The 20,567-nt window shown below is 43.4% G+C and overlaps 1 protein-coding gene across 3 annotated transcripts in view; it reads left to right on the plus strand.

The window, feature by feature from the left end:
• LOC308311335 (guanine nucleotide exchange factor DBS-like) overlaps positions 1-20,567 on the plus strand; it is a 77,004-nt gene that overhangs the window by 24,033 nt on the left and 32,404 nt on the right. For 2 of the 3 annotated variants that reach the window (XM_080758015.1, XM_080758016.1), the window contains exons 2-4: positions 10,348-10,431; positions 12,253-12,367; positions 17,896-17,986. The exons of the other annotated variant lie outside the window; for it this stretch is intronic. In XM_080758015.1, coding sequence (XP_080614141.1) covers positions 10,348-10,431; positions 12,253-12,367; positions 17,896-17,986 — 290 coding nt within the window. The remainder of the gene's footprint in view (positions 1-10,347; positions 10,432-12,252; positions 12,368-17,895; positions 17,987-20,567) is intronic. 3 annotated transcript variants of the gene reach the window in all.

Genomic DNA, 20,567 nt, shown 5'->3' on the forward strand with positions numbered 1-20,567 from the left:
GTGATTTGGTCCACATATACAGTAACAGCGGGACAGACACACAGACAGACAGACAGACATGCACACACACGAGCTGCGTTCGCTTCACGCGTTTGTTTGCGCGTCTTACTTGTTTGTGTACTATATACAAAGAATGTTTGCTTTTGCCATCTTTGTTGAAGAAGAGTCTGAGCAATTATGTTTTAGTTTATTTTATGCCAGTGTTAAATTTTTTGTTGGCTAAGACTAGATAGTTTAAGTAGCCTAGGCAGGCCTAAAGTTCAATGGTGTGTTCAAAGACTGAGATTAAGTTGCTAAAATACTTTTAGTCTTACTAGAATTGCTAAAATTACTAGGTTAGGTTTAGGTTTAGGTTTAATGTAAGAACAAAGAACCTTTTTTTGCGGGGTGGGGAACATAGGTATGCTCCCGGGGTTGCAGTATGGTGGAATCAGAAGGCTTTATTTGCCATACATGTAAACATGTTAGGAATTTGTTTCGGTAGTACAGTTACAGAATGCAGTGCAGTTACACAGCTGCCATGGACGGCGCTAATGCGCTTATGGACGGCGCCTATGGTACTGTAAGGTTTAGACATTGGGGTTATAGTTTATGCGACCGGGTTAAGGTTGGGGCTTTATATGGAATGAATGCAGTGATTGCAGTCCACATTGGTGGGTCATCAAAAGTACCAGTGAGTGTTGTTTGTTTGTTATCCCACTGCAGACAGTGGCACAGTGTTGTGTTGTCGAGGATGATGCCACTTCAGTCGAGCCACGTTGCCTGCCAATGAGAGGGTCAGTAAAGAGAGACTCCCATTGTCCCACAAATTACACATGAATCTCTGCGCCAAACCCAAGAATCTGGACTCCGCAATACATCTCGAAGAAACCGCTGGATTGTTCTTAGAGTTTGTTGTGATACTAATATCGATCTTCATTGAGGAAATGTTCTATTCATTCCTTGTGATGCAGGCCAGAGCACAGAATGATGATGATGATAACCTTGCTTGCTCATGGACACATGGCAGGCGGGCGGGGGGACTTGAACCATGGTACTGTACCTCTGGCATAAATAATTTCACTGTATGACTCTGACACCCATAATGAATGCCGATGCTTACAGTCGCTTAACTACAATGATTGAGGGTTCCTTATTTCACTGATTCAATGTGTGTGTGTGTGTGTGTGTGTGTGTGTGTGTGTGTGTGTGTGTGTGTGTGTGTGTGACCATGGTAGAAATAGGTTTTGTGGAATGTCCTCTGGGTGCAGCCTCACCTCATGATGTGTTCCTTGTCCTTCCTTGCCAGTAAACCTCCATCGGTGGACGAGACACTGTAGGAAGTTGGAGACACACTTCTCTATTCCTACTCACATCATGACTTCCTTATTTAGCTTGTCGGATGAACAGGTGACACTGACACATGGATCTTTTTGAGGGGTGCTAGCCCCTCCTATATATCCATCTTTAAGGGTGTGTGTAAACACGGACATTGAATGCCATTGATAATGCATGGCCAGTTTTGACTGTTTGTCCCAACACAAATGAAACATTGAATGCCATTGATAATGAATGGCCAGCTTTGAGTGTTTGTGCACAGACACAAACATTACGTAAATTGTGATTGGCCGGAATGAGATGATGTATGATAAGAGCGCCCCTCACTTCACACGGGTGTGATTTTTGTTTTAAAGAGAGAAGAAACATTAACACTAAAATATTACTAGCATTTAATGGAGGCAGCAGGCTTGTATATACTTAGGGGGTTGCTGCTATATGCCCACCATGGGCTCTGGTCAGGGAGCTTGGACTCTAGGCAGCGGACTGACCTCATGCTTCCTTCTATGCATGAGGAGTCCAAGCTGCTTCTTTTCACCTGACAGGGGAGAGTTTCCCCGGCCGGGTGTAGCGCGTGGAAGGAACACGTTATTCCAACCAGTTCCTTTCCCCTTCATCAGGCGCCCCGGCTGGCCAGGGGGAGGTATTTTAGAGACCAGGATTACTGCATGTTTTTTGTGAGGGTACCTACCCTAAAGGACACGGGGAGAACATGCAAACTCCACACAGAAAAGCCCTTTTCACCAACCCCGTCTCTGTGCCCATTTTGGGAGCCATTGTTGTAAAGCAGTAGTTCTGAACGCCTTTCTCACTGGAACTATGGAGTCATATGTTAATCACACTGTACTTCCTCTATTCGTTTGTGTTTTTGCGAACATTGCTTTAACGGGTGAGGAACAACTGGGCAGATATATATAATAATTATTATGTATGTTTGTGTTTGTGTTTTGTCCAGCACAAAGCTAGGCTAGGCTAGACAATTCATATACTGTCGTCTGTAATACTGTAATTGAATATTCTTCTTGATCTGCTCTAATCCAAGCTGTGATTTTTGGGGATGGGACACAACAGAAGGTCCACCGTCCACGTGAGCACACACACACACTCACACACACACTCACACTCACACACACACACACACACACACACACACACACACACACGTACACGTGTGTGCGTAATATAAATAACAGATAACTAACACAAGGTTGTACACACAAATTCCACGGCGGTGTTTCCCGTGTGACCCAGTTCTCTCTCTCTGTGTGTGTGTGTGACTGTGTGTGTGTGTGTGTGTGTGTGTTATCCTGCTGCAGTGACAGATGGGGTCCTGGTAAAACCCTGTCTATAATTCCAGATAATAGATAGAGCTTGGATTTCCTTCCATGCGTGCACACACTATCACACAGACACCCGTGCGCAGCTGTAGACTGGCTTTACAATCCTGGGTACACACACACACACACAGCTGCTCAGTTACATGCCACTAGGCATTTCATACCAGCTCAGCAAGTTGTCTCCCAGTGCCTTTATGTATGTTTCTAACTTTCTATCTCTATCTTGTTCATGTTTTTATGGGTCCCCCTTGAAAATGAGACGCTGCATCTCAAGGGCTGTCCCTTCCATAAAAATCTGAAATCAAAAATTTGTCACATACCAACAAAAACAGTTGAGCTGAATGTATAAAAATGATTTTTTGGTTTTTTTAGGCCTCAAGATCAGCTAGAATGCTGGTGCATGAGGGGTCGCAAGACATGGCCAAAGTATTTCCGGGGTCCCGACAGCCAAAAACGTTGAACCCCTGACCTAGTTAATCAACATTAGTTAGACTTTAATATATTAGCGCCCCTCACTTCACACTTTTTTTACATAATAGGTAGTTAAACAACTAATTGCTAGAGCATGCTTGTTCAATAACACTGTCTCTCTCCATCTCTTTGGTAAACAGAAAATTTTCCGGTCGGATACCAACTTTATCCAATTAGGGGAGAGAAGTCATGCAGGATACTGGATAATCAAGGGAGATTGGATGTGATGAAAGATAAATGATGAATGATTGAGTTCTCTCTTCTGATTGGATGAAACATTTTAATCTGCCCTGAGAATGTATCCTTATATTGTTTAACCCCTTTTGGTGTTTTAAAGCATTATGTTATACTTTAGCTATTGAAAAATAGCAGATCTACAAGCTCATAGTGCGGCACCGAGTGCCACGCTACGAGCTTGTAGGTCTGCTATTTCTTTTTTATCCTGAAAATGTGGTGCAAATCTTTGAATATATTCTTTCAGTGCGAATGTTTTAACTCAAATCTTTGCTTCTGGGAGGGTCCCTGGAACAACATATTTTCAGACGGCGGCCAATTACATAATTATATTTGTGGGGATCCTTGACATGAAAATGTCAACGACTGACTTAGAAACATGGATTTAGAAGGCATTTGTAGAATCGTCCTTCGTTTAAATGGGGGAATATAGAGTTTCATAAGGTACCCATACGGCTCGATTTGGTTACATTTGTCACACATCACATTGTTGTCTAAGCCAGTGGTTTTCAACCAGTGGTCCGGGGACCACCAGTGGTCCTTGTGGGGGTTCCAGGTGGTCCCCAGCTAAATTATGGAGAGTTGGTAACTCTTGAGAGCGTAAATTGAAACCAAATGGACCCATGGAGGGTCCATTTAGTTTCATTTTACTCTCTCAAGAGTCAAGTTATTGTTAAAGACCACACAGAATGTAGAATAGTTGTTATCTTGATCGTTGTCTCCTAATGTGGTACCACATCAATAAAATTGCGGGCAAAATCTTATCCATGAACGATAACAAAATATTCTACGTTTTGGGTCTGAGAGGCTAAATGTCATCAAGTGGTGGTCCACGTGGCTCACAAGGCTAATACATAATGGGCCTCGATATGAAAAGGGTTGAAAACCACTGGTCTAAGCATTATAGTTCCGACATTGCCTTCATCTCTGCTGACTGTGAGCTTACTTTGTGGCTGTTTTTGGGGGAAGTTTTCCTTCAAATAGATACTGTACTGTAGGACAGCAGAGGCACAGCACAGGGAGGGGTCTCCACTCCACTCAGACCTGGAGACGTTTGCAATTATGTGGTCGACGGCGCGCTATCCGGGACAGCTACCGATGCGCCGCCTCGACGCGCTATCCGGGGCGGCGGTGGGTCCGGGGTAGAGTGGCTGGATAGTAACTGGATAGACTCTGAACCCCTAATTGCTCCTGATGTGCTGGTTGGTGCCTTGCATGGTTTCCGCCGCCATCAGTGTATGAATGATGTGTGTGAATGGGTGAAATCTATGTAAAGCGCCTTGGATGAAGGCACTATATAAATGCTACCATTTACCATTTTTATCCCCTTCACAGTTGTCGACCTCAATGCCTCAAATGTCTCTGTGACCTGACTGGACCTGATGTGTGTCTGAAGCAGAAGAGAACAGAGAGGCAGGATCGGACCTCAGGGCGGTCATTAGTTACATTGTCTGCTAATGAAAAGGAGAGGTGCAACAAAGTGACCCGAAGGGGCAGGGGAGTAGCACCAAATTCTGGGCCCTCGGAAAAGCAATCACTGTGGGTGTTTTTTTTTAGGCTTTTGGAAATAAAATAGTGAAGCAGAAGTGACTGAGTGTGACTGACTGAGCTTGTAGATCTGCCATTTTGGAAAACTGTTGACAAAATACTGGCAAATCTTTTCAAATGGGGGTCCGCAGCCAACCCATGGACAGTGCTGTACTGTACAGTATGTGGGTCTGTCCCTGCACGAGTGTTCAGAGTTGTGTGGTGTGTGTGAACATCAGAGGGGTCCCTGCTGCCACCTGTGCCTTTGATCTCTGAGCAGCCGGCTGCATGCTAATGCACCTTTTGGACTGTGTGTGTGTGTGTGTGTGTGTGTGTGTGTGTGATTAAAGGTCGAGTAAGTGATTTCACTTAATTCAAATATCACTTATTTTTTTGTTTTGTTGTGATAATCCTCTCTAGTATAGAGTGTGCTGACCATATAGGGAGTTCCTCCCTGTCCCCAGTTAACCCCTGGGGGTCAAAAAACCTTAGGTTTCGTTTTTGACTCTATCCTGATTGGACGAAGGCTTAGGTCCCACACCCAAAAACGAAACCTACGTTTTTTTGAGTGAAATCACTTACTCTACCTTTAATGAGAGGAAAACGTGAAATGTTTTTGATAGAAAGGAGGGTGCACTGCAGTACTTAGTTTAGACAGTTTTTTGTTTAGACTACCGGTAGTCATTGGTTAGACCAGTCATTAGTCCTACAACTACAACCTATCTCAAACCCTCACCCTAACTTCCCACGGGGCAGCACACCTAAACCTAACCTTAACCCATGTCTAACCAATGACTAGTCTAAACTAAGCATGCACCCCAGAAAGCCACCTAATGTGAACTAAACTATTGATTAGGCCTACACAGTAGCTGGTACAGTGTGTGTTGTAGAATTTCTCGCTTTCTGAACACACTAAACACACTTTTCCCCAGTGAGGGGCTGGGGGTGGGGGGCAAGGCAAGACTCGGAGACATGTTTCAGATCGTGTCAGATAATCCCCACATAGCCTACAATAACTTCCTTGAACCGAATCTGCCGTAGTAGCCTTTTCATCAATTACATGTTACAATTACATTGTACTTGTCGTGAAAGTTTGATATAGTTAGAGAAATTCAAAGTAGTAGTAGTTGTTGTTGTCAATTAGCAAACTGGACATTGAATGTGTTCTTTATCCTTGTGTTGTGCTTCTGTTTTCACAGAAGTAACATTTGTTGTTGTTAAAGCACACGTCTGTTGTGCTTCTGCAGCCATCTGCCTTGACCTCTGTGTGCGCTGACTGCGCCTGCAGCCATCTGCCTTGACCTCTGTGTGCGCTGACTGCGCCTGCAGCCATCTGCCTTGACCTCTGTGTGCGCTGACTGCGCGTGCAGCCATCTGCCTTGACCTCTGTGTGCGCTGACTGCACCTGCCTTGACCTCTGTGTGCGCTGACTGCACCTGCCTTGACCTCTGTGTGCGCTGACTGCACCTGCCTTGACCTCTGTGTGTGCTGACTGCGCCTGCCTGCCCGCTCCTTCCCAGCCCCTCCCACCCCTCACTGCATGGGGAACATTCCGGGAGGAAAAACATGGAAGCGGGTCAGTCAATGTTAGTTGCTAACTGTATATGAACCAACCAGATCATGATGTAAGTAAAGTGCACATTTATTTACACGTTTATTTTGCCAATACAAAAAAACAATGCATCAAGTTATAAAAATATGAAACCGTTGCGTTGTACATAGGGTTTATAGCCAAGGCTAATGTGCCTTTTGGACGGGTTGGGGAGGGACTTAGTGAAGGCCTAATATTATTTGAACATATTTCATATTACATTACGGTGAGAGAGATGATGTGGCAAGAAACCACTCATCTTCAGACCCAGGCCAGAATTGTCATATAATATAATATATAATATACATAGCTCTACACACACACACTTACTTTAGGGCGAGGTCGCTTCTCGCCCTCAGGCGTCTTACTGGTGTATAGCTCTGAACACACTAGGATGCATGTAAGCTCAAAGCAGACAATCAATGGCTGAGCTTTTCTCAACTGTGATCTTAACATTAACTGTCACATTATACAGTATACAATCATGCATACACTACACACGCACGCACACACATGCACGCTATGAAGAAACAGCCATACATGCCACTCACGAACACATGCGGATGTTTATGCACAAACACATTGGGAACTACAGCCAGGCCAACGCATTAAATATGTAGGAATGTGTGAAGGAAGCATGTCCTCCATTCCAACAAAGCCCCTTCAAACATCTTTTCTGTGCTTTAGTTTAACCTCTCCAAATCCAGGTTTTATTTTCCTTCACACGCACGCACGCACACACACATGCACACACACGCGCGTGTACACACTTTATTACAGTTCAAACTCAGCACTCACTTCAGACAAAGCTAGGATTGGATGACCTCTTGTCTACTTCAGGAACAACCCGTTTTCAAATGGGCGGCCAAATACATCATTTTAGGGGTCCTTGACGTGAATTATTTTGAGAACCACTGATATAGAGACGTAGATTTTTCTGAAATCAGTCATGAGTCTAAATGTTTTGAGAACATATGTTGTGTTTCATAGAATGAACTGTGGGGTGTGTGTCATTTATCCTACTCCCTCAGCACCAGTTAAGTCTCTGAATGAATGAATGGGTTGTGGTGTGGGGTGGGGGTGGGGGGGTCTGCAGTATTTAGGGTATGGGTACAAGGAGGAGGGGGACATTCTTTTTGCGCCCCCCATAGTCGCTGTTTGTGGTTTGGAATCTGGGACCGGCCGCGTGCGCGAGCGTGTGTGTGCGTGTTGTGGTTGGCACAGAGCTCAGTTGCAGGCCAGCCGTTGTAGTGGGATTTTCATTCATTTCATTGAGGTCACAACAGCAGTGTGTTTAAGAATGGAAGCCTCACAGCCTCAGCACCCATTGAAAGGCTGCTTGACGCCTGAATGTCTGATGTATGTACCATCCATCCTACTCCTTATATGAACATGGGCTCTTAAAGGAGAATTCCATGCTAGAAGGCTTTCTTACCTTTATTTGTAGTTGTTACGTGACGTCCCCACCAAAGAGGTCCAGGTGTTATTTTGTGCAAAAGTGCATTATTGGCTATTTCCCCTGCCATAAGCCCCTGTCAGGTGAAAAGAAGCCGCTTGGACTCCTCATGCATAGAAGGAAGCATGAGGTCAGTCCGCTGTCCCCCCAGGTTCGCAGAGGAAGTGTAGCATCCAGGATTACATTAGATAATTGACACTGGGTGAACAAATGGTTTGCAAAATTGTGGGCTAAAAAGTATAAGCAAAACAGTTTAGTGCTGGATGCCCAACTCTGCCCCAGATATTTATTTGATTTTAAGGAGGCATAATAGTCACACGTCTCTGAGACAATTTGCAGCAGACCAGAGTCTAGCTTTTCAAAGAACCACGGCACGCCCTCACACGTTTCAAAGGGTGGCATTGGTGGCAGGAGTTGTACTAGGCTCACACATAGTGCCACCTGTCTCTGGAATGCGGTTAGATGATGCCAACTCACTAGACGTTTTTAAATCTAGACTTTAAAACATTTTTTCCCCCTGCATTATGGTTCCCCCTAGTTCACTGAAATCACTATATCCACCTTGCTCTGCCCTGTGGTTTTAAAACTCTGTTATATTAATGGACCTTCTGAGCGCATATACTTACTGTATGTCAGCCATGTGTATTGACACATTGTATTATGCTTTACTGTATTTCTTCGCTGTTGTGTTACCGTGCTATTGTGTTTTTTGTATTGCTGTTTTTTGCTGTGTATTGTCGTGAAGTGCACAGAGACCCCTTGGGGTGATGTTGCACTATAAATAAAAATAAACTGAAACTGATTGTGTTCCAAGAACTGACCAGTAGACGTTGTGCGTTGTAGTTATAGTGGAGGACAAGGTTACAACTTCAGTAGGTCAAGAGTATTGGGTTTTAGTTTCGGGGTCACTAGGACTGTAGGACACAACACACACCCCTACACACACCCCTACATGCACTCACGCACACGCTTACACACACACACAGCCCACATGTCTGGATACGTTCCAAAACGTAAATCCCTGACACACTCTACGAACAGCTGGGTCTTCCACACACAGTACACAGACAGTACACACACTGTAAAACTCTTCTCTTATGGGGGTCCCTGGCATATCTCTTCAACTTGGGGGTCCGCGGGGCTAATTAGTGTATATTCGGTGGTCCTTGACATGCAAACGTTTGAGAAGCACTGGCCTACAGTACGTAACTTACCTGGGTTATTGGCGTTGTGGTAAGTTTGTCCTCCTTTCCTGTTATTTCAGTCCTGTTTTCCACTCAACATTTCTCCTTCCCTCCTTCTGGTTTAGCCTGTAATGGAGCCCAGTTAAAACGTCCCTGTCATTGGAGCAATTACAGGTTGTTTTCAGATGTTTTGTAAAAGCTTGGGTCAGCCATACAATCAGTGTTGACTTTGTCGACTAAGACTAAAAATGTTCATCGACTACCTTTTTTCACTGAGGAAAACTAAATGGAAACTAAGCTATGATGACTAAAACTAAGACTAAATATACTGACAATTTGGTCAACAAATAAAAACTAGACTATAATGTTGGGAAGGGACTAGTGGACAAAAGATCCAGTATAAGTCATTTTAAAATCAGTTGCATGCTGAAAATAGCAGATCTACGAGCGCTGTGAGCTTGTAGATCGTCTATTTTCAGCAGGTGTAAAATCAGCCATTACGACGGCATCAAGGCCCGCCGAAATGCATTTTGATGCACAATCTCTGTAAAGCGCTTTGGATAAAGGCCAGGCGCTATATAAATGCACCATTTACCATTAATATATCGTAGTTTCTGTAACCTTGACTATTGTTCTGAGGCTGGAGGCTTTCTGTAATGCTTAACCAACAACGATACACTGTCTTCCGTTCTATCATACTTTACATGTTTTCGAGCTGATATTTCGGCATCTGTTGCTTGCAGACTTTAGTCCGACCACAGCCTTTCCAGTTCTCTGTCTGTCTGTCTGTCTGTGCGTGCGTGCGTGCGTGCGTGGGTGCATGCACACATGAGGCCTATAACATGAGGCCTATGTACAGTATGATGACTCATTGTGTTTATGGTGGTGACATATATAAGAGGACTGATGAAACTTTAATCCCTTTAAATGTGGAGGATTCCTCAGACACCCACCTCGCCCCATCCTCTCCTTCTCTGTCTGTTGCTATTCTGTGAAAGAGAACTGGTAAACTGGCTGGAACGTTCCTTAAAGTCATAAGTAATGTCATAGAGCCTAGTTGTCTCTAGTACTAGTATAGCCGCACGCACGCACACGCGTGCGGCACACACACACACACACACACACACACACACACACACACACACACACACACACACACACACACACACAATGTCGGATTGCCCAGATTTGAGCATCTCTCTCTCTCTCTCTCTCTCTTTCTCTCTCCAGATGAAATCATGCAGAGGAGAAGCAGTCCACTGTTTGCAGCAGAAATCGGCTCCGAGCTTCAGAAACAGTTTGCCATTCTGCCAGGTGTGTTTAACTTCAGATTCAGAAACGGTTCATATCGTAAATGACCAAGTATCATTTTAAAAGTCTCTAATATCCTCCAAATGTGTTTTTTTATACAGTAGAATGCAATCTAATTAACCAATTTCATACACCTTCAAATTCATTTCAATTTTATGTCATTGAGCAATTGAATTCACGACGGAAATTGGTTAAATTACAGCACGGTGTCTTGTGCAGTACAGTACAGTAGGCTACTTGTCGCCAGTGCTTCAAAGCCCAAACCACACCAAAGGGTCAGTTTGGGACAAGCTCATACAAGCTCATACAAGCTCATAGCGCGGCACCGAGTGCCGCGCTATGAGCTTGTAGATCTGCTATTTTTCAACAGCTATAGCTAACGTATAACTTAATGCTTAAAACACCTAAAGGGGTTCCCGTCCTGAATAGGTTAAGCCCTATTCAGACACACACGTTCTAATTCTACACACACACACATATAGCATTTATATCCGCCGATCACAGCAGAGCCCAGCGTCATACAAAAACGTGTCCGTTTCTTCCATTAGTGGCTGCTGGCTCAGGTTGCTATTTAGAACACGCTGGTGATTAATTATTCACAAGGCGTTACCAAACGGGAACGGTTGCATAGTAACCCAACTGTCTGTCTGTGTGTGAGTGAGTGTGATGTTTAGGTTTTGGGGCCCACTATGCTATGGTTTTGTTCTGAAATCTATCATCAGTGGGTCTGTGGATCTTTTTGTCCCCAAGAGTTCTCTGCTGTACACTGCCAGTAGGCTAATGCAGGGGTTGTCAACGTTTTTGGCTGTGGGGACTCCCGACAATGCTTTGGCCATGTCTCGCGACCCCCGTCCTGCCAATATACTGACAATTTCGTCAACAAATAAAAACTACACTAAAATGTTAGGAAGGGACTAGTGGACAAGAGATCCAGTGTAAGTTATTTTCCACTTGGTTGCAATGCTGAAAATCAGTCATTACGACGGCATCAAGGCCCACCAAAATACATTTTAATCGACTAAATCAACTGTAGATTAACTGTAGATGTAAAATAAATCTTATGACATTTAGTCGACTAAAACTAGACTAACACTAAAACATTCCTAAAATGTGACTAAACTAAATGAAAACTATTCAAGAGACTATATTATGACTAAAACTAAAATCTAAATTTGCTGCCAAAAACAACACTAGTGCAAAGCACAAGTTGGCATCTCGACAGAGTGTATTTCTTGTTTGAGTTTGGCCCCAACATGAGTCACTGGGAAACTTAATTTACTCTCTTTAATACCCATGCAGAATTTCTTTAAAAGAAGTCTGAAATGTAATTGGATTCCATTTTACTTATTTGGTTATCAGTCTAGTGATATATCAGTGTGAATAATTATTTTATATGTGCCATTTTAAATTTAGCCATTAGCCAATTTAGCCTTTATATCCTTAGCCTTTTTGACTGCTCTGTAAATCATATTACCATAGACGACTGTCGAGCCGATTCTACTCTGGAGACACAGAGTGCCATGCTAAGAGCTTGTAGATCTGCTATTTTTTTTGAAAAATCGTGAATATATATATACTGTTTCACAGCAAACGTTTTTAACTCAAATCTTTGCGTCTGCGGCAGTCCCTGGAACAACATATTTTCAGATGGGGGTCGGCTGCCAAAATAAATGCCAAATACATTTTTTGGGGGTCCTTGACATGAAATAGTTTTAAACCACCACTGGTCTTTAAAGAAAACCGCCAGGATTTAGAAGACATTTGTAGAGTCCGTTCTCAGGTTAACCCTTCCGTGATCGTGGGTTGTTCCCTGTGCGTTGGCAGGCGGCCGCGGGGAGAACGGACGGCCCATCATCGTCTTCCCAGAATTCACTGCGTTCAGCGAGCTGGACCAGGACGAGCTTCAGAGTGTTCTCAGCTACCTGACCAGCATCCCCAGGTTGGACGCACGCACGCACGCATGCACGCACACACGCACCCACGGACATTTGATTTGCAAATACCACCATTTACCATAGACATAAGAACATTTCCATACATTTTCGTCAGTGGAACATTTTCGTCGAGGAACATCATATCATTTGTCGACGAAATCAACACTGGTGCAAAACACACTTGCATTTTCCCAGAATTGCACCTTTCTAGTTGTCAAGAGAGAGAGAGAGGACACATACACAATGCAAACACAAATCTTTTAATGTAATCTACCACCGTCTGCGGCCAGTAGATGTCAGCATAATGCTACCAGTCAGACTGGTCTGCCTCATAGTTAGCAGGTACAACACAGTGGCCCCTTTTCCACCAGTTGGGAACTGCTTTAGTTCTCCAAAATGGGAAAGTCGTTAATTATGAACTGAGCATAAACCATACCTATATAACCTATATCATAAACCATACCTATATTAAATGGGTATGGTTTTTATGGTCAATATAAGTAAATTATGATGACCCTTCCACAGGAGTAGCCTTTTCATATTTTGTAATTTTCACCTACAGTAGGGTCTATATAGCCTGCCCTACAATAACAATGATAGGTGAATAGGTAAAAATGTAATTAATATCGCCATGAAACTTCCCCAGTTGATTACTTACACAAAGACAATGATTTATTGTAATACACATTTGAATTGTGCAAAATTAGGCATTATATAGGAAAATGTGCAAAAAATAGAAAATATGAAAAAGCTGCTACTGTGGAATTTACTAGTTATATTGATCTTGACGGGCGGGGCGGGGCGGGGGAGGGAGGGAGGGAGGGAGAGAAAAGGGACTGCAGAGAAATGGATTTAACAGAAAGACAATGCCTCCGTCTGTTCTCTTTCCAAAGTGTCATCATTTTATTTCTCCCAGTCATCAGAATGTTGACGTCACTATCTGGCGTCATTCTATATCTACATGTCTTAACTGTATATGTTATCATTCATGCCTCCACTTAGGGCTGGGCATTTAACCCAACATACAGTATATCCAAACCGGAAATTTAAACCACATTTATGTAACCTTATACTGATGTAAGTGAATTGATTAATTGAGATGCAGGTTTTTTTTGCTGATATATATTTCTTCTTATATCAAAGAAATTGGAATACTCTTTTTTTAAATAGCTAATTTTAGATTGACTATTGACTAAAAAAAGGAAAATGTGTGCGTGTGGGCCACATTTTTGAGGGGCGCTAGCTCCTCCTATGCACAGCTTTGTGTGTATCATAGCAATGATTTGATTGGCTGAGCACCCCGTATAGCGCTGATTTGATTGGCTGAGCACCACATAGTGATGATTTGATTGGCTGAGGCAATGCACGTATTGAGGATAAAAGCTGAGGACAGAAAAGTGAAGACGCCAATTGTGATTGGCCGTCGTGAGATGATTGCGAATGCAGTGAGCACTTAATATGAGACCTAGCAGATCATGTCTGTGTGTCTGTGTGTCTGTCTGTCTGTCTGTCCCGCTTTTGTGCCCATATATGGAGCTGAGTGATTACGTCACCATGACTCAGCCATAACCATATAAGGAGTCCCCAAAGCAGCTATACGTCCAAAACCCAAATATGTACGAGCTGCGTTCGCTTCCCGCGTTTGCGCGTCTTACTGGTGTATATGACGATAAGAGCGCCCGTCACTTATACGCCCTACCTCTAATTTATCTGTTATCATTGTGCACTTCCATTATTTAATGTATTATCTATCTGTTATATCACCTCCACCGTTTCATCTCTCATTATTTAATGTATTATTTATCTGTTATATCACCTCCACGGTTTCATCTCGCATCTCGCTTATTATCGGAGTCCATTTACAATTTTACTAGGCATTTAGCAGACGCTCTTCATCCAGAGAACAAAACAAAAACAAGAACAAAAACATGGTAATACATCATATACATCAAAATAGTCATTCATCATGAATCATACGTGGGCTAAGAACCTACATAACAGTGGAATATCTGTATAATCAAACTATGCGTATGCTATACTATACTAACTATAGAGTGTATCTATAGTATAGGATATAGATTACATAACTTGAGCCTTTGCATACGCCTGTAAGGTCGTCGAGGCTAGGGCAAGTGCTACGGTCTAAGATGGAGTCTGAAGAGGTGCGTTTTCAGACGACGGCGGAAGATTGGGAGTGAGTTTGCAGTTGCGATTGCAATGGGAAGTGCAGAAGAGACCCCTTCTGGCCCTCCTATTTTTATTACTAATAATTATTATTATATTAATAATAATTATTATTTCTCCCTCTCTAGACTACACCTCCTTTCTCTCTCACATCCTTTCACCTTTGCTTGCCTTTACTGCTGACACACACACACAAAACACGTGTGCGCGCACCCCCCCCCACACACACACACACACACACACAGAGACACACACGCACACAAAAAGGAGCGAGGGAGAGAAGGGGGGTGGTATGGTGCTGGGTGTTTGTGGGGGGAAGGGGGTGGGGGGGCGTGTTCTTATGTCCCGCCCCCCCCCCCAGCTCCACACCAGCCATTCACACCCTGTGCAGCCATTGAGCAACACTCTAAGCGGCGATTGGCTGGCAGGGAGAGCGGTGAACGGTGGGCTTAATTTTAATTGGCTGAGGACTGGAAGCGGGCAGAGCAGGAGGAGGGGGAGAGAGAGAGAGAGAGAGAGAGAGAGAGATGCTGTAGAAGGATGCAAAAAGGCTCCATCTCTCCATCTAGGTGCAACGATCACATCTTATATCACGCATCACAGCGAGGGAATGAAAGAACCATGACCGCGTTGGAATAAGGAAGAATTGGGGGGAGAAATGTAACGATTTCCGGACATTATATGGAATATTAATGGCATTTTCCTGGATTATTGAAGACTTGGGGTTGGGGTGGTGGTGGGGGGGGGGGAAGTCATTTGGGATTTCAGCCAGCTAGGCTGCCGTGTTAGGAATATTATTCCAGCCGCAGGAATGAATTGGTGATTAGCTGCCGCGGCCTTCACTTGGTAGGACACTGCATCTTGTGTGTGGTGTGTGTGTGCGTGCGCATGCGTGTGTGCGTGTACGTTTTGACTATTGGCTAATATTGTTATCCAGATGGACCACCTCAGCAGTATTTGTATGTTGGCGTGCGTGCGTGTGTGTGTGTGTGTGTGTGTGTGTGTGTGTGTGTGTGTGTGTGTGTGTGTGTGTGTGTGTGTGTGTGTGTGTGTGTGTGTGCGCGTGTGCATGCGTTGCCAATCTGGCACCTCTTGGTGGATAGCAGACCAGTCAAGGCGTGTTGTGTGTGTGTGTGTGTGTGTGTGTGTGTGTGTGTGTGTGTGTGTGTGTGTGTGTGTGTGTGTGTGTGTGTGTGTGTGTGTGTGTGTGTGTGTGTGTGTGTTAGCATGCACTGGCTTGCTGATAATAATTAGACTCAATTTGATTGTGAGGGGAAAACATTCTAAACACACACACAGTCTTGCACATATAAAGGTTATTGAGCGTAATATGGATGGCAGTGCCTGTGGAATGGATGGCCATATAATTGTTGAAGGGTATCATACTCTCTCTCCCCCTTTCTCTCTCTCTCCCCCTTTCTCTCTCTCTCTCACTCACACACACACACACACACACACACACACACACACACACACACACACACACACACACACACACACACACACACACACACACACACACACACACACACCGTTGCCATGGTAGTCAGAGGGCTTGCTCATAATCATAAGAGGGCTTGCTCATAATCATAACAGACAAACTGTTAAGCAATTTTGATCTCTCTCACACACACACACACACACACACACACACACACACACACACACACACACACACACACACACACACACACACACACACACACACACACACAAACACCATACATGTCATAGCCTCTTGTAATAATAATAGCCATTTCTTGGTGACCACCTTGAAGCGTCCGTAATCTGGGGCGAACCTTTGTGATCTGTTTCAGAGATTTGCTGTAGAGGAGTAGGAACCAGTAAAGAGCCCTGGGGGACCCCGGTCAACTAAGTCTAGACTTGAATCTAGGCTTGGCCATTTAGACCTGAAGCCGATTCTACAAATGCCTTCTAAATCCTGACAGTTTTCTGAAAAAAACCTGTTTCTATGTCAGTGGTTCTCAAACATTTTCATGTCAAGGACCCCAAAAAATATATGTATTTGACATGCAGTAAAGTTGAACCCGCGGCACACTGCCAGACTGGATTACCAGCCAAGGTGCCTGGACCACTGAGCCATGGCCCAGGCCAATGGGTTAAATGGTTATGCTCAGTTGTATGCTTGTGGGTTCAATGTTTAATTTCACGTTTTTCCTTAAGCTCAAACCACACTAAAGGTTCGGCTTTTTTAAATTTATTTACTGTCTAAATGGGTTAAGCAGACAACTCTAAAGGCATATACTGTAAACATTCTCCCAAGGTTAACAGTGCTATCTCATATTGTTTACATACCAGAAGGAGCCCAACGGATGAAAAACATGACCAACGCTGTCTGTGAACCGCAAGCACTTTAACCATACACACCAGGGGCTTTCAACCCTTTTCATATCAAGGCCCATTATTCATTTGGCATTTGAGCCACGGACCACCATTTGATGACATTTAGACCCATTAGAATGACACTCAGACTTAGAATATTTTGTTGTCATGCTGTTGGCTAAATGTTGATCAAAAATAACAATTCTTCTACATTCTCTAATTTTGTAGACTTCTCGTAAATGAAGAAATGCATATGTTTGACAATAATTTAACTTTTGAGAGCATAACATGAAACCACAATGGACCCGTACGACCCGTACCGTAAGAGTAAAAGATCTATAAGGGTCCATTTGGTTACCAAATACCAACTCTCCATCAGTTAGCTGGGGACCACCTGGAACCGCCTCAAGGACCACTAGTGGGCCCAGACCACTGGTTGAAAACCACTGATATACACATACAAATGAAAAACGGATAGTGACATGCTAAAATAGCCTAGGATGTCATAACTAAATGAAACCATAACTAATCAATATATGTATTGATTTGATCACAGATCAATCAGTAAGGATTTGGCTGTGTACTCTGTAAGCGTGCATGCGCGTGGGGAAACTCCCCGAGCGCTGCTGGCTTTCTATCCTACCAGGGAGTTGATTGCATTCACACCTGGGACAACATGGGAATACAATAAGCTACCGCATAGGATGGAAAACCAGCAGTAGCAGGAACTATACCACTGTTCTAACCATTGTAATGACTTTAGACATAGCACGCACATGCACGCGCACACACATTTGCTACGATGATCAAAATGGTCTCTTGGAATCATGTCATCTGATTCTGATGGATTCACGACGATCAACGGATAACACACACTGTAACCCCCCCACCCCCTCACACACACACACACACACACACACACACACACACACACACACACACACACACACACACACACACACACAGGTGGCTTCCGTGGTGATCACTGTGTTCTTCCTCTCTGCAGCGTTGCGTCGTCAGGAGTGGGTTTCATCGTGGTTGTTGACAGACGTCTGGACCGATGGGCTGCTGTGAAAACTACCCTGCTCCGCATCGCCGTAAGTATAGTACCCTTGCCGTGCGTGTGTGTGTGTGTTTGTGTGTGTGTGTGTGTGTGCAGCTCAGAAGGAGAGTCGAGCGACGAATGGTGTTTATATAGCCAGTTGTTTAGACAGATGCAGTTGGTTCATTGTTTACTTGGTATCAGTGTCTTTGAGGCACTACATTGTTCTCTGTTTGCTTTGTTGTTTATTGGCTGTATAGAGTTCATGCTTACTCTGCTCTGCTGCGTTCTCACACTCTAAGTCACTAGTGTTAAATTATACATAGATGGAGGTGTGTGTGTGTGTGTGTGTGTGTGTGTGTGTGTGTGTGTGTGTTTGTTGTGCATAATTTCATATGCTATAAAAACATTTGAATGGATCACTTTTTCACATTCAGGGGTTGCATTCGTAGTGACTCTAAAAAAATTGTATGTTTGAGTGAGCAGTGGAGATGTGCATGCGTGACTTGCGTGTGTGTGTGGTCGTTTCCCATCAACCCAGTGTGTTTGTGTGTGCAGTGCGTGGGCCGTTAGCCTAGTAGCCTAGTTATTGAGCAACGCCACTGCTTCAGCTCAGATGACGAATGGATTGTTTGCAACTCAGGGAAAGATAAAAAAAGAGCTGAATGGATTGCCAGTGAAGGAAGGAAGGAAAGAGATGAAGGGATCAAACTCAGAGAGAGAGATTCAGTATTTTATTGTGTAACCTGTGTCTATGTACAGCACAGTAAAACCCTCAGTGCTGATTGTACAAAGAGGCTAGCGTAAAAATGGACCCAAATGGACCTTTACCAGTGTTTATTTCGTCGACGGATACTATGACAAAAAAAGAGTTTGTCGACTACCTTTTTCACTGACTGAAACTAAATGGAAACTATTTAGTGGGACTATAGTGGAGAAGAGATCCAGTATAATTCATTTCATACACTTGGTTGCATGCTGAAAATAGCCGATCTACAAGCTCGTAAATCGGCTATTTTAAGACTAACAATAAAACCGTCAAGCTCACAAAGCATCACAGTGCGACACGCACAATGTGAGCATGTAGATTGGCTATTTTTGGCGCCCCCGATGCGATGCACTTCAGAGTATTTTCAAGCATGTATTTGCTCATGGGAGCATTCCTAGTGGAGTCATAGCTGCAGAATTTTAATATCCGGGTTCCAGGTGTCTGGGGAGAACATGTCAAATCGCGTCATTAGCAGACTATTAGGTGGGCAATCTCACTAACAATTAAAACAGCCTTTCAGTGCTGCTGTTAACCCTGCATTCCCCATAGCTTTCTAATTATGTGAAATCTTTTTTTGACCGGAGAAACAGACTGCATCTATCATTACCACCAGCCAAAACTTGTTGGCACAGACTTCCCATTATTATTAATTCAGCGTCTCATTATTACATGGGTCCTTCTGGGACCCTCCCTGACTCACTCTACTGTCAGACTGTGCACAATCCATACCTGCCAACAAACACTCCAGATTCCTGCGGAAGTCGGCACATTTTTAAGCCTTCCGCGATTGGTCATTTATCCTGTCAAATCTCCTGACTCCATGCACAACAGTCAGTGGTGGAAAGTAACTAAGTACTTTTACTTAATTATTGTACTTTTTTGTACAATACAGTACAATTTTGAGGTATTTGTACTTTACTTGAGGATTTCCAATTTCCAGTACTTTTACTTCTACTATTTGAAAACTTTAGTTAGTAGTTACTTTGGAGTTTAAAATTTGATTGGAAAACACCACTTCAACCCTATACATTTCGGCAATTTGAAAATAGCCGATCTACAAGCCCACGATGCTTGTTGCGTCGCATTGTGAGCTTGTAGATCTGCTATTTTCAACTTTTACTGTAGTACTTTAAGTACATTTTAATGCCGATACTTTTACTTGTAACGAAGTAGTTCTAAATTGCAGTATTGGTACTTTTGCTTAAGTAAAACAATTGAGAACTTTTCCCACCACTGACAACAATGCATGTGCAAACGACCCCTCAGTCTGCTGCTGAAAAGTGAAAATGCACGAAACGGTTCTCAAGAAAGAAATACACTTGGAAAAGTTCAGTCAGTCCACCTGGTGTGAGACCTTCATCTTTCTAACTCATATTCTAAAAGTTCAGTCAGTCCACGTGGTGTGAGACCTTCATCTTTCTAACTCATATTCTAAACACTGGCCATATACACCGATATACACCGATACACTAGCTGCTGTAGCTGATTACCAACGTGGATTATTTGTTGTTTATTGGTTTTTTCACAGAAGCATCATTTAGTTGATGAATAATAAAGTTGATAAATAACAAATGGTGGCATTAACAGCTTCTCTTAACACTTCCTGTTTCCAAGACGTCCACAGACGTCCTGGGAATTACCGCTATGCGGTGCCCAGGACATCTGGTCACTATTTTGAAAGTGTTGTGTGGGCACACACTGTGTAAACCCCACAAGTATAATGTACAAGAATAAATACATTGAATTTTCACCCCTATTTGTCCTCTATTGATGTGTTATGCGTTACCCGCTATTTAATCAAATATTCTATGCTGCCGAGATTGTTTTATTACCTTTTAAAGCATACGCTGAAGTATTTGCAGCTTTC

This window comes from Protomyctophum bolini (genome assembly GCF_963924005.1).
Source record: "Protomyctophum bolini genome assembly, chromosome: 24".
In the NCBI taxonomy this organism is placed as follows: Eukaryota; Metazoa; Chordata; class Actinopteri; order Myctophiformes; family Myctophidae; genus Protomyctophum; species Protomyctophum bolini.